General features: G+C 54.2%; 3 protein-coding genes across 5 annotated transcripts; 1 reads left to right on the top strand and 2 right to left on the bottom strand.

Moving 5' to 3' along the window:
- Positions 1-65: 65 nt before the first annotated feature.
- On the bottom strand, positions 66-2,674 carry LRRC73 (leucine rich repeat containing 73). Its single transcript, XM_047101300.1, has 6 exons — positions 2,403-2,674; positions 1,630-1,790; positions 1,165-1,287; positions 677-777; positions 307-529; positions 66-158 (listed from the first exon to the last, which is right to left on the bottom strand). Exons 1-6 carry the CDS (start codon positions 2,672-2,674, stop codon positions 88-90), a joined length of 951 nt encoding a protein of 316 aa, XP_046957256.1. The 3' UTR covers positions 66-87.
- A 2,394-nt stretch (positions 2,675-5,068) lies between these two features.
- Positions 5,069-9,217, bottom strand: YIPF3 (Yip1 domain family member 3). Of its 2 annotated transcripts, XM_047102646.1 has the most exons (9): positions 8,995-9,217; positions 8,184-8,381; positions 7,881-7,987; positions 6,529-6,574; positions 6,297-6,389; positions 6,017-6,148; positions 5,706-5,819; positions 5,384-5,507; positions 5,069-5,294 (listed from the first exon to the last, which is right to left on the bottom strand). In XM_047102646.1, the coding sequence occupies exons 1-9, from the start codon at positions 9,073-9,075 to the stop codon at positions 5,146-5,148; spliced, it is 1,044 nt and encodes a 347-aa protein (XP_046958602.1). In that variant the 5' UTR covers positions 9,076-9,217; the 3' UTR covers positions 5,069-5,145. The 2 variants fall into 2 exon arrangements, with proteins under 2 accessions (XP_046958602.1, XP_046958603.1); XM_047102647.1 differs by lacking the exon at positions 5,384-5,507.
- A 148-nt stretch (positions 9,218-9,365) lies between these two features.
- Positions 9,366-13,284, top strand: POLR1C (RNA polymerase I and III subunit C). 2 transcript variants are annotated; one of them, XM_047102239.1, is made up of 9 exons: positions 9,366-9,435; positions 9,550-9,621; positions 11,080-11,187; positions 11,424-11,556; positions 11,845-11,964; positions 12,055-12,207; positions 12,382-12,531; positions 12,645-12,761; positions 12,910-13,284. In XM_047102239.1, the coding sequence occupies exons 1-9, from the start codon at positions 9,367-9,369 to the stop codon at positions 13,026-13,028; spliced, it is 1,041 nt and encodes a 346-aa protein (XP_046958195.1). In that variant the 5' UTR covers position 9,366; the 3' UTR covers positions 13,029-13,284. The 2 variants fall into 2 exon arrangements, with proteins under 2 accessions (XP_046958195.1, XP_046958196.1); XM_047102240.1 differs by having other exon boundaries at positions 9,378-9,435; positions 9,529-9,621.
- The last annotated feature ends 280 nt before the right edge of the window (positions 13,285-13,564 follow it).

Below are 13,564 nucleotides of genomic sequence, written 5' to 3'. Positions count from 1 at the left end.
AGGCCCCAGGGCCTGACCCTGATATTTGGGACAAGGTGCTGGGGACATAGACAAAATGTAATGATGTGCAGACGCCCAAGTGGAGAGTCACATCTCGGTCTCAGCCAACAGACTGTCACCGAGTCCTGAAGTCATGAGCACCATCTGAGAGCTGGGATCTGTGGAAGGGCAGAGGGGTGTTCAGACCGCCATTCATTCCACCAGGGACACAAATCTGGTGAGAGACAGCCTAGGTTTCCCACACCCACTCTCCCTGGTCCCGGGCCTCTTCCAGATCTGGCTCTGATCAACCCTCGGGGCTCTTACCACTGGGGCACATCCAGGAGCTGCTGCTCCTCTGGTGGGCAGCAGGCTCCCGCCCTCTCTCTCGTTCCTGGGTGTCGCCAGCCCCTCCCGCCACCTCCTCTTCCTCCTCTCCCTCTGAGAGGAGGTCACAGATCTGTTGCTGCAGCTCTGGGCTAATGCTGTTCTCAGCCAACACCAGGCTCCGCAAAGCCGTGGGGTAATTTTCTACCATGTCCAGCAGGGTCTGAGGTGGGGGAAGAATGCGGAAGAGGAGGAACACAGTTAAGGCGGCTTCACACTCCAGCCTGCCACCCCTTCAGTATGTCCACAGACACGTGAGCTCCCCTGCACCCCCACCTCTAGCCCATACCCAGACATGAAAACTTCTCACCTGAGCTGACTGGTTGGTGAGCCCTGTGCCCTCCAAGTCTAGGACTTCTAAGGTGCGGCTGGAGGCCACAGCTACAGCCAGCATCCCTGCCACATGGTCACCTGGGGAGGCAGCACACATGCACAGTCACCTGCAGTTGTGAGCGGGCCTGCTAACCCTTCCTCCCCACAGCCTCCCCAGTGTCCTAACAACCCTAGATCCCACCCCCGCGCCAGCAAATGCTGACAGTTGGTAGGTGGCCAATGGGGGGCACTGTGGCCAGTGAACCGATGAAGCAAGCCAGGCCCAGGGGTGGTGATGGATACTTTGATGCACCTGTTGGTCATTTGGTCCTCCACATAAGCGGCTTCTCTGCTATCTTCCAGATCCCCCTTCCTTCCCCACCCCCCACCGTGGTGGGGTTACCATGACAACCAAAGGGTCCTGAACTGGAGCTCTTGGATGGGGATGGGGTGGTGAGACTCGCAGGGGGCTTCCTTGAGCCTCACCCAGGGGGTTGTAGTCCAGATTGAGGACGCGGACCTGGGAGCTGTGGGCCACAGCAATCGCGAGGCGGCTCCAGCCCTTAGGGGTGATGCCAGGGTTGGCACTCAGCGTTAGCTCCTTCAAGCCTGGGCAGAATCGAAGGGAGAAACCAGGATGGAGTCTGTTCCTCTTCAAGCCCCTCCCCTGCCCTGGATCTCTGGGGTTTCCCTGGTGGCAGAGAGCCACCCTACCCCCACCACAGAGCTCCAGGGCCATTTGAGACACATGCCTTCCTTGTCCACTGCAGCCTGGATGCCTGAGTCTCTGTTCTGCTGAGGCCCCAATCCATCTCCTTCCTGAGAGGATTTAAAACACATTCTCACCCACATTCAGAGCCCTCAGCTTTGGACCACACCCCCTGCTCTCTGCACCTGGTTTTTTCATCAAGGCCATACCAGCCCATGCCCTCAGCAGGGCCTCTCTCTCACCTGACTTGGCTCCATCTGGGGGGAGGAGGCCACAGATGAGGTTGATGGCTTCATCACCCAGCATGCAGTCCCCCAGGTCCAGAGCCACAAGGGCAGGGTGGAGGGCCAGGGCTGGGTTCAGCAAGGCCAGCCCTGCATCTGTCAGGGGACTCCCATGTAGGCTGAGGGGGTGAGACCAGAGAGCAAAGGTCACTGCAGTCATCAGCCCTATCTGTAAGGGAAAGATCCCCTTCCCTTATGTGAGCCCTAAAGGTGAGAAGGATACCTGTCATAGCACTTGGGAGAGGCCCTGGGGAGGGAGAAAGAAAATTCTAGATTCTAAAGGAATACAGGTAGAAGGGGAATTTGGCTTCTTTTCTAGGTTAGGGATTGAGATCCAGGACAGAGCACAGAGGAGTGTGGTGGGTTGGTGGGTTGGGATTCTTCAGTGGGCAAATGTAGGGGCAGGGGTCTAATCCCCAGGAGAGTTCCTTCTTGAGACCTGAGGAGCTGCTCCCAAGAAGTCAAGGCCGGTGATTAGGTGGGGAGGTACACGTGCCCTGCCAGAAAGGGGTGGGTATCCCATCGCATTTGGGGTGGGGCTGCGGGTGCAAAGCCCGGAGGTAAGGGATGTGCTAGGAGGGGGTCGTGGAGGCATGGGCAGAGGGATGGGGAGGTGGTGTACAGGGGTGAGAAGGCAGGCTGGTGCAGAGACAGCTACAGGAAGGTGTGTGCAGGGGGCGTGTGAAGAGGGATGCAGTGCCCGGGACCCCCTTGCGAGGGAGCGCACTCACAAGAGGGACTGGATGGAGCGGTTGGTCCGCAGCGCCTCTGCCAGCTGCTTGATGCGGCTGGGACTGGACACGACGCCTAGGTTAAGGTTGAGCTGCGCCAGGGACGTGGCCCCGGCCAGGGCCCGGCAGATGCGGCCGAAGTCGCGGTCGCAGAGGCGGCAGCCGCGCAGTGAGAGCAGGCGCACGGCGTTGTCGCGCAGGCCGCGGCAGATGTCCCGCACCTCGGCGCCTGACAGCGGTTCCCCCGAAATCTGGATGGAGCTGGGCAGCATCGTACCCACGGCTGGGCCTCCGGGGCCGGGGCGCGGGCCGCGGCCGAGGTTGGCGGGGCCGAGGGCGGGGTCGCGGCTGGGGTCGGGGCCTGGGCTTGGGTCGCGGACGGAGCGGGGGCAGAGGCGGTGGCAGAGGTGCAGGCGGCTGCGGCGGGGGCGGGGGCGGCGGCTGCGGCGGCGGCGAAGGCGAAGGCGAAGAGCTTCGGGGCCCGCGGAGGTTGCGGAGGCGCTGAGGTCGCCGGCTGGGCTGAGACCGCGCGGCGCTGGGGTCGGGGCGGACCGTGCCGTCCGTGTCTGGGAGACGGGCCGGAGCGCGCGGTCCGGGGCCAGGCGGGCGCTGCTTCGCGCTTGTCCTCGTTCCTCGCGGTCGCTGCGGCGGCTTAGGGGCCTCGGTTCAGGTCATGCGGGACCCGCTTCGGCTCGGAGGCCGCATCTGCTCTCTCCCTTCCTGCAGCCCGGCTCCCCTACCGCCCCGCTGGGAGAGCCCGAAGCGGGCGGGCGGGCAGCGGGCAGCCGGCGGCGGGCGGCAGCACCGGCTGGGGCTGCGGCTCCTGCGCCTGAGCGGGCGGTGGGTTCCCATGGCAACGGTCGCGTCACCGCCGCTCGCCCCGCCCCCTGCCCGGCCTAGGCCACGCGGCCCCGGGTTTGCGCACACCGGGAGCTCTGGAGCGGTGGGGCCGCTCTTCCCCTGGGCGTGGGCCCGAACACTACTCGGAAAATAGGTAGTAGGGTTGAGGCCTGGGAGGAGCAGGGGGTGTGGCAGGGAGAAGGCAGTCACGTCACGTGGAGGTGGCATTTGGGACTGTTACCAGCTGCTTCTGCCCATTCCGCCGTCGTTCCTTCTCTCTAAGGGCCAGACCCTCGGTGTCTTCGCCTGCATCTTGTGCCCGCCCTCCCATCCAGTTTGGAGACCCCCACGACCCCGTAATCCGGGCCTCGCCCGCCCTCCTTGACGAGCGGCGCCGCGCACGCTGAGGAGGGGCGGGGCGGCAGGTGAGCACTTCCCTTCGCCCCTCGCCAAGATGGCTGCTCCGCAGCGGAGGCCTCGGGGGCCACGGGCAGAGGTGGTCGTAGCTGCCAGGCACACGGGCACCCTGAAGGGTCCCTGGGCCAGGTGAGCCTCAAGTAGGTGCAGGGTGCTGGTGCCACCCCTTCCCCAGATGCTGACGTCAGTGACCGAGCCTCTCCGTACCTGTGACATTGGGGTAGCCCAATTAAAGGGCGTGCTAGATTCGGCGACCTGGAGTGGTGACAGCTGTTAAGTGGGCTGGAACTTTCAAGAAGAGTACACTGCAGAGGGTGCACAGTGCTGTTCTGTTCGCACTCTGTCCACATAAGGGCATGTCACCTGAGTTACCTGAGGCCCCATGTTACCTGATCCACACCATCACCAAGTGGACAAAGTGCCCCCAACGTGGGGCCACATAGGGCAAATGAAGGGCACATCTTTCTTGCCTTTTACTAGGAGGGAAAGATGCTGACCCAGATTAACTCGGGTAAAGGTTAAAAAAAAAAAAAAGCATAGTAAAGGGAGGTCGACAATTCTATTTCATTAACCACCTGATTTAACTCGTTAAGTAGAGCCGATTAAATGGATGGTGGGGTGGATGGTGCTATGCTTGGGGTGCTGGTTGTTTTTAGGAACGAATAGCACTCCTGAAAAGGACAGAAGAAACCGATGGCTTTGTTCCTCTGGCCCCAGTATAACCAGCACAAAGCCAAGTTTGGCTTCAAATGTGAGCTCCCACAGGAAAATTATCCCTAGGCAATGGGCCAGGTACATAAGAACCTTGTAATTACATGGGGTTGAACTGAAGTTTTTGACCAATTGTCACTGCTCCATTGGTGTCCCGAGTGAGGCTGAGCCCACTCAAGCTGGGTGCACTCCTCCATCAGACTTAACGGTTCCTGTGTCTGAGGCCTCCCTGCTGCTCCATGGGTCAGGTGTCCCCTGCCCTCAGGGGCAGGTTCCAGGTTCAGTCACTGCTTTCAATGTAGTCTGGGCTGTCCCACCATCATCCTGCCTGGATGAGGGTATAAAAGAGAGAACACGTGCCATTACCACCAGTGACAGAAAAGCAGCAAAGTGCATAGGAAGTAGGATGGCAGGGAGGACCACTGGAATGGCAGCTGCAGTTCCAAACTTCAATCAATATTTTAATTACCAAGTCTATATTTAGCAAGACACCGTGGGAGAGTTAAAGAGGAAGGAAGGAGTAGGTGGAGAGAGGGCCTCAGAGGAGCTGACCCACTTTCTGCACTGGCTGCAGAGCCCTGCAGTCCTGGCCAGGGGTTCCTGGCCTTGTGCCCTTCAGAAGCCCCGAGAGGCATCAGGGAGTTGCTTAAGTGGCTACAGCTCTGAGGCAGCTGCAGACCCCATCAAAAAGACACATGTCATCAATACTGTTCTTTAATCTTCCTCTGCTCCGAAGATGGGGGGAGAGGGGGCCGGCCAAGGGTTTCAGGTGGGGTCAGTGTGACTGCAGGGTCACCATAACAGCCTTGGCTGTGGCATTGAGCACGGTGGCAGGAAGCCTAGCAGCAGGGAGCGCGGCAGGGATGTCTCTGGGGACCCTCTGCATAGGCGGGATGTTGGGGCCCTCCAGCGTGTCCAGGATCCCTGAAAGGAGAATGGAAGGTGAGAGTTGGCTCGACCCTGCCCGAGGAAGCTGTTCCCTTCCCCCACATTCAGGCCCTCCTGTCACTTACCCTCTACCACCTTGTGGTAGGCAAAATGCAGATAGAGCAGGAAAAGCATGTGTAGGGCGGCCAGGGTGCCACAGAGGAGCAGCCGCTGTGTGGGGCCCACAGTCCGTGACACCAACACTGCCACCTAGGGCCACAGGAATACAGCTCAGAGGGCCTAGCTTCAAAGTGAGCAGTGTGGAGAAGACACTCCTACCCAGAGCAGAACCACTTTTGGGCTCTTAGCCATTTGGAGCCCTTTGTGGGGTTCAGCCCAAGGTCTGGGCGGTTTTCCCTAACTCCCTGGGAGGTTAGCCCACCCTTGGCAACCTCTTGCCCAGCTTACCATGCGTAGAGTAGACAGTCCACCCACCAGCAACCAGAAGAGGTAGAAGAGGGCATGGAGGTGGATGTTATAGGTGATGAACAGGACAATGCAGTGCCCAAAGAGGCCATAGCCCTAGGAAAGAAAATGGTGGGGAGGAAAATCACTCAGGCCGGGCTGGCCTCTGAGCTCTCATGGAGACTCTGAGAAATAAATGATCTACTGGCCAGCTCATCCCATTCCAGGCCCTGGGGCCCTAGGACAGATGCAGAGCAAGGCCTGGCTGCTCTTTTTAAGACCACCCTTGCCCACCACCATGCTGGACTCCTTACCAGCAATGCCAGCATCTGGAGCATGGTGATCTGGGCGTTGCACAGGTAGGCGAGGAAGTAAATGAAAGACGAGACACCCAGCCAGTAGCCGAAGCAGGTGCCAATGGCTGTACCCATCAGGGTGCCCTCCCGCTGTGGGGTGAAGGCTCTGCTTAGTCCTGGGAGGCCTCTGGACTCAGCCTCACCTAGGGCTTTCCTCAGGGGCTGCTTCTACCTCACTCCATCGTGGGCAGCTTTCAACTTAGTTCAGCCACCCCCCAAAGTCCTTTGTCCTGCTTACAATAATGGTGTCAGATGTCTTCATCCCATGGAGGAGGATGGCAACCAGCGTGAAGACCAGCATGAGAGGTCCATAGAGTTCACCTGCGATTTTCTGTCAATATACCAACTCATTCAGGCTGGAGGGTACAATGGCTCTTCTGTTTATGTCTTCCTTGGCTTTGCCTGGTGGCCCCACCCTCTGCCCTCATGCCTCCCCCAGCTCTTCCAGACATGCTACCTTGGGTATTCACCTGGGGGAAGTTGACCATCTTGATAGGGATCATGGACTCCAGGAGCCTGGGAGAAGAGGGGAGAGGAGAGATGAGTAGCCCTAGGCTATGAAGTTCTGGAGGGCCTGAATCTTATTACATCTGTAACTCCAGAGAACATGCTAGATGGCAAAGGGAAAAGAGGGTAGTAAAGACAGACAAGGAATGAGAAAATAACTTCCTTGTCCCTAAAAATGCTCCCAGGAAGGACATCCTTCGGATACTGTGCTAACATGCAGAAGCAATATGGAGAACTCAGAAAGCCCACCTGGGCCTTGTGAGAGGGCTTGGCGATTTACCTATTTGACCTGCTCCCCTTTAAAGACAGGCAAACCTCAGCAGAGAATGCCAAGAATTCAGGGCTGTGATGATGAAGCCCTGGGAGAGGTTTAGAGGGAAAGGTTTACTGGAGGGAACCAGTGTGTCTCCTGCATCTTCCTGCTTACCAATTTCTCCAGGCACCACTGAACATCGTCTCGGAAAGTACATGTGAACTGGTATGAAAACTCCACACAGAAGGAATAAAAGTACAAGTCACTTCTGCCCACTTCTTAGGTGGCCAACTTTTAATAATACCTTGGATTGTGGCTTCATTTCACTTCCTTTGGAAAACCTATCCTGTCCCACCCTCTACCTACTCTGGGTCAGGTGTCCCTTCTGTGTGTTCCATCAGAGCAAATAAATGCTCTATTGTAACTGCACTCGAAGGCAAGGCTCCCAGCTATCTTCACCCTCTGTCTTCAATGAGACCTAAGTATTACAGGGCCCAGCACAGAGCAAATGCTTAATAAATGGCTGCTAAGTGGTACTGGGTATTTGATAAATATTGCTTAAAGGATGAACAAAAGATCCAAACCAAAATTAGATCCACTTCTTGAAAAGTCATTCAAAACTATGTGCTGATATTGTGGTTCAGAGACTGTTCTGGTGGTGGGAATAAAAAAAATAAATTAAATAAAACTGAGCTTGTTTCTGAGGTCTCTGGGGAGACTGACCCGGAATCAGCATCACCCAAGTGTCACCTGTTAGAGGAAAGCACAGAGTTCTGTAGGAACACCAGGAGAGGACAAACTGGGAATGGGGTTGAGGAATGGGGGACAGAGGTGACATCTGAGCTAGGTGTTGAGAGAAGAAGAGTAGTTTGCTACACAAGGAAGAGGAGGAAGGCAATGTGTTATCACCATGTCCTGTTCTGTGACTGGTAAGACATACAGTGTAGCTGGGGTACAGGTGCAATGATGAGGGCTGGTGGGGCCATGAAGAGGGGAGCCTAAGGGCTTGGTATCTGGTTGTGGTTTGGATGAAGGATTAGGTGTTAGGAGAAGGATCCTCACCTGCTTCGCACCTGGGCAGGCTCCACATCAAAGTAGGGTCTCAGGATGTCGATGTTGGCGTACAAGCTGAAGGCCCTGGAGGCTTGTCTCTTCCCTGCCTGCCACATCTGAAGTAAGGAAGACAGAAGTGGGGTGGGTTGGGATTGTGAGACCCTAGACTATAGTCCCCGTTGCTTATTTTCCATTGGATTTCTACATGGTTCTATGGGGTCAGACAACGTGGGGTGAGCTTCAACACAACTTCAGAACTTGCGGCCTGCCTAGGCATACTTTTCCACCTGCTAGGGATCCAGTCTTGCTTACCTGATCAGCCACCTGCCGGCTCAGCTGTCCCTTGAAGCCCTTCATGCCCAGGAACTCCCCGTCCTCCTCTTCCGCAGCAGCTGCATCGGCATCTACTTCTTCCTCGCGCAGGCGCTGATGCAACTCACCCATGTCCTCGAAGCTGGAGCCTGAGGTATCATCCATGTTCTCCATGTCAATCACAGCTGAGCCTCCACCCTGTGAAGACAATGGCTTCTGGAGTGCAAGATCTTTCTGCTCCACCTGTACGTCCTCCTATTGGTCGCAGGGTTTGGGACTTTGTTAGTCCACTGCTGGGGATATGGCTTGGAATCGCCATAGATCAGGCCGCTCTCTTTCCCTCATTTGCTCTCAGAATGCTTGGTTGTCTGGTTCTCTTTTCTAGCCTGGGAAACCCATTCCCTGTCTTGCATATATGTCTTTCTTCTACCTTCCCAGTTAAATTCTCAGAGGGCTGCAAAAGTACCCATTTCCTTTGTCTTTTCCAACCCCCAAACCAGTTTGTGCACACAGCATGGTTTTAGCCAGTGCCAGTGAATACCGCCCGCTCCCTCGCCATGCCTGACCCCGATCGGCCAACACAAACTTGTCTGGAAAGCAAGAGCAGCGGGGCGCAGAGAGCTGAGGCCCTCTGGCTGGACCTTTCGGGTCGGCACTAGTCCCACAGACTTTCGTGTATACCAAGATCCAAAGGAGGGAACAAGTGTTGCAAATGGAACAGATTTCCAAGCTCCGAGGGAGAGTCTCCACGACACCTCAGGGCGATTGCTAGCCCCGGGGCTGGTAGCAGCCGGAGCCTTGGGGCGATTACCTGGATGTTTTCTTCGAACCCTCCCCATTCCGGACCAGCCCCGCTTCGGGCGCCGCCGGCCGGCGCCGCTGTAGTTGCCATGTCCCTCGAGGGCTCCCGTCACTGAAGCCCGCGCTAGTCCAGCGCGCGGAGGAGTGGGGGAGACGCGGGCCTGAAGGAGGGAGATGTCCAGGGGCGAGAAAGAGAGGTGAGTTCAACCGGAACGCAAAAAGGAGAAACCCGGATGTTTAGCCAAAACTTCCGGAAGCTGGGGACGTGGACGGAGTCTGGGCAGAGTCTCGCGATACTTAGATCCCGGGTGCGTTGCCACGGAGACGGAGGTGGGGGACGCGGGCGCCAGTTTGCTGCCCTAGTCACGTGGAGGGGTTGAAGATGGCGGCTGCTCAGGCGGTGGAAGAAATGCGGACCCGCGTGGTTCTAGGAGAGTTCGGGGTTCGCAATGTAAGCCTATGGCCTTGAACTCGGGAAGGAAAATGAGAGTGGGACAGGGATGGGGTGGGGTTGGGCGGGCTTGCCCTACCTGCCCTTTCTCAGACTCCCGTCTTTTTGCTCTAGGTTCATACCACTGACTTTCCTGGTAACTATTCGGGTTATGATGATGCCTGGGACCAAGACCGCTTCGAGAAGGTACGTGGATTTGGAGAGGGCGTTAAGAACCGACCGTGTATCTGGGCAGCCCGTGCCTCAGAAGCAGCCCTTGTGGTTTGCTCCGTTCCTAAAACGTTTGAGCAATGTGCTAAGGCGCTTCGTGTACACGGTTTCTGCCCTGTTCGAGGAGCAAGATGTTTAGTCTTGTGGGAGAAGAACGTACGTAAGTGATTCCAGTGTAATGCGGTAAAGGCCTGTGATAGAGATAAGGACAACCGGGGATGGGGTGATCCCACAAAGGCACTTAATCTAGAAGGGGAATGGGGTTGGGGGCAGCGGTATGGAAGATTTACTTCCTGAAGAAGATGACATCTGGATTGAGCCCTGATGAGTAGAATCTGAGAACAGGGAAGGGTGAGGAGGGACTAAGACTAGAAGCGAAATTATAAAGGCTTTGTGAACTGTGTTCCAGGAACGTCCAAGCAGTTTATTATTGCTAGAATGTAAAATGGGGAGCATGAGTGGTAGGCAAGATTGAAGTGCATCTTAGACCCTGTAAGTAATAGGGAGTTTTTGAAGAGCTCTGAAGTGGACATGATCTGCAGCCTAAATGATTGGGACAGAACGAGTTGAAGATCCAATAGGGCAGTCAGATTTGTGACAGAATTGCATAGAGGAACTGAGGTTGAAAACATGAACTAAGATTGTAATCAGGAAAATAGAGCAAAAGGGATATAGAAGGTAAGTTTGATAATTGCTTTGGTGTGGGCTTTGAGGAGGAAATATAAAAGGACCTAATTTGAGGAGCTGCTTTGATGGCTGGTGGTGTCATTTACTGATGAGAAATAGATCTAGGGGAAGGGAATGATGCTGCATTTAAGTTTCCTGTATATGGAGAAGTTTAGCAGGCTAGTACTAGGTGTGTTTGAAATGAGATCAGAAGTGAGATATAATTTGGGGTTTTTTAGTATATGTGGTTGTTAAAACCATGAGTGTGATTGAGGTCATCTTGGAGACAGAAAAACCTGGGAAATAGTGACATTGGTGAAGTGGGTAGAAGAAAGTGAATTTAGAAGGATTCGTCAGAGAAGGAGGAAGAGAACCAGAAGATTGGTACTCAAAAGTCAAGGCAGAGTTAGAAAATGAAGGGATTCTATCAATGCTGAATGCAGCAGAGAAGTCTAGTAGGATAAGGATTGAGAAATGTCAACTCCATTAAGCAGTATGGAAGCCTATTCTCTAGTAGAATAGTTTCTGAGGATAGTTGGGCTGGAAGCCACATTACAGAGAATTTTACATAAGTAGAGGATGAAAACAGGGAAACTTTTCAAGAGCCTAATAAGGGATTGGGGGAGAAAGGAACATTTATCAGGGACACCTGGTCAAAGGGAGGTTCTTGGGTGAATGCGAATGTTAATACACTGGGAGGAATGTCCAGGGGGGAAGGTGTTGACTCCAGAGAGCAGGCTTCATTTAGTGCTTTTTCTGTCCCCGCAGAATTTTCGTGTGGATGTAGTGCACTTGGATGAAAACTCATTGGAGTTTGACATGGTGGGAATTGATGCAGCCATTGCCAATGCTTTTCGGCGCATTTTATTAGCTGAGGTATTTGTTTTGGTGACAAAGGTGGAGTTGCGTGGGAAACTATGCCATCACCATACTTGTAGAATTGTCTCAAGGTGCCCCTTTCCTTTAGTTTTCTTGCAGTTTTGCTGAGCATTCCTCATAAACTTTTTACTAAGCAATTCTTCTTTTAGGAAGAGGTCCCCCTGTCAGGAAGTGGGAGTAAATGGGGAATCTGTAGGGTCTTTGTTGGAGAACGATTCTGTTTTCTTGGGCAGGTGCCAACCATGGCTGTGGAAAAGGTCCTGGTGTACAACAACACGTCCATTGTCCAGGATGAGATCCTTGCTCATCGCTTGGGGCTCATTCCCATTCATGCTGATCCCCGTCTTTTTGAATATCGGAACCAAGGTGAGAGAGAAAATGAAATTTTGGGAAAATGGGAGCAGCTCTCTTCTGAAGTAGATTCTGGAGTCGTACTGCCTGTGTTCAAATCCTGGATTGATTACTGTATAACCTCGAGCACGTTACTGATCTTTTGGTGTGTATCTGTTCTTATCTGTGTGAACACTTGCCCTTGCCTACTGTAACTTGTCCGGAAGACTAAATGATAAATTTAAGTTAATGCACTCAGCATAGTGCCTAGCACCCAAATGTTCACTAGTTCTTTAACAGCTTCTACTTTCTCCCTTTGTGCAGGAGATGAAGAAGGTACAGAGATAGATACTCTACAGTTTCGGCTTCAGGTCAGGTGCACTCGGAACCCCCATGCTGCTAAAGATTCCTCTGACCCCAATGAACTCTATGTGAACCATAAAGGTAAGTAGTGGTAGGGCAAGCAAGAGGCCCACTTCTTGGTAGGTGCTGGTTTTAAGGAGTGAGGCTTTTCTGACGTGCTTCTTTCCCCAGTGTACACCAGGCACATGACATGGGTGCCCCTGGGGAATCAGGCTGACCTCTTCCCAGAGGGCACGATCAGACCAGTGCATGATGATATTCTCATCGCTCAGCTACGGCCTGGCCAGGAGATTGACTTACTCATGCACTGTGTCAAGGGCATTGGTAAGAACTTTGTTGGCTGTCCTGGGCAGAGTGGTTTGATTACAGTGGAGTGAGGTGTGACTGAAGGGCTCAGCTGAGATGTCCTAACAAGGAGCAAGCTGGTGGGCCTCTGCCGTTAGGGGTTTGTAGAATGTGAAGGTTTCCCCCCAGGCTGTTTTACTCCCTTCCCTCCAGGCAAGGATCATGCCAAGTTTTCACCTGTGGCAACAGCCAGTTACAGGCTTCTGCCAGACATCACCCTGCTTGAGCCTGTGGAAGGGGATGCAGCGGAGGAGCTGAGGCGGTGCTTCTCGCCTGGTGTTATTGAGGTGCAGGAAGTCCAAGGTATGACATTTGGGATACCCGTTCAGGTCAGGACCTAAAGTATATTTCCTGTGAAGGTAGCATAAGTGAAAGCTCTGGGCTCGTGTATTTAGAACACGGTTTGTTTTCACTAGGTAAAAAGGTGGCCAGAGTTGCCAATCCCCGGCTAGATACCTTCAGCAGAGAAGTGTTCCGGAACGAGAAGCTAAAGAAGGTTGTACGACTTGCTCGAGTTCGGGACCACTATATCTGTGAGTCTCAGGTTGGGGGCATAGGGTGAAGTGGGGCAGGTCTTTGGTGCTGCCGCTTCTTTGTAGAGTCCAGATGTAGAATCTGCGTAGCTTAATATGGGAGCTTTTGCGAGCCCTGCCTGAGCTGAAGTGTCTCTTTGGTTTCCAGTTTCTGTCGAGTCAACAGGGGTGTTGCCGCCAGAGGTGCTAGTGAGTGAAGCCATCAAGGTACTGATGGGGAAGTGCCAACGGTTCTTGGATGAACTAGATGCAGTTCAGATGGACTGAGGTTTGCATGGGACTTACCGGCATGGCTGTGCCTGGATACTCAAGTATCCTAGCTGAAGATTTTGGGTCCTGACTTGCTGGTCACAGGACTGCTAGAGTCCAGTGTGACTGCAGGTCCTGGGTTTTCTGGGACAATCCCAGCCTTATTTTCAGTCAATACGTTTTGTTAAATGTGCCACAAAATGTGACTTCCTGCCTTTGTAAGGCCTTAATGTAAATAAACTCACATCCAAATAAAAAATCTTTTTGCCAGAGACTACTTCTGGAGTTTTAGCCCCAATATATGGGGCCTCACCTTAGAAGAGGTTTGGCATTATTTGGCACTTAGGAACACAGGGTTCGGGTGTTACTGCAGGTCAGGGCCAAGTCCTCTGAAGCCTCATCAGAGATACCAGGGGTGTCTGGGAGGCTCAGTTGAATGTCTGATTCTTGGTTTTGGTTCAGGTCCTGATGCCAGGGTTGTGGGATCAGGCCCCACGTTGAGCTCTGTGCTGAGGGTGGAGCCAGCTTAAGATTCTCTCCCCTCCTCTGCCCTT

This window comes from Lynx rufus, unplaced genomic scaffold, assembly GCF_022079265.1.
Source record: "Lynx rufus isolate CCGP_SWC_20201006 ecotype Redwood Valley unplaced genomic scaffold, mLynRuf1.p SCAF_6, whole genome shotgun sequence".
NCBI lineage: Eukaryota > Metazoa > Chordata > Mammalia > Carnivora > Felidae > Lynx > Lynx rufus.
The sequence above is the reverse complement of the archived record's forward strand: the minus strand, read 5'-3'. Positions and strand labels throughout refer to the sequence as shown.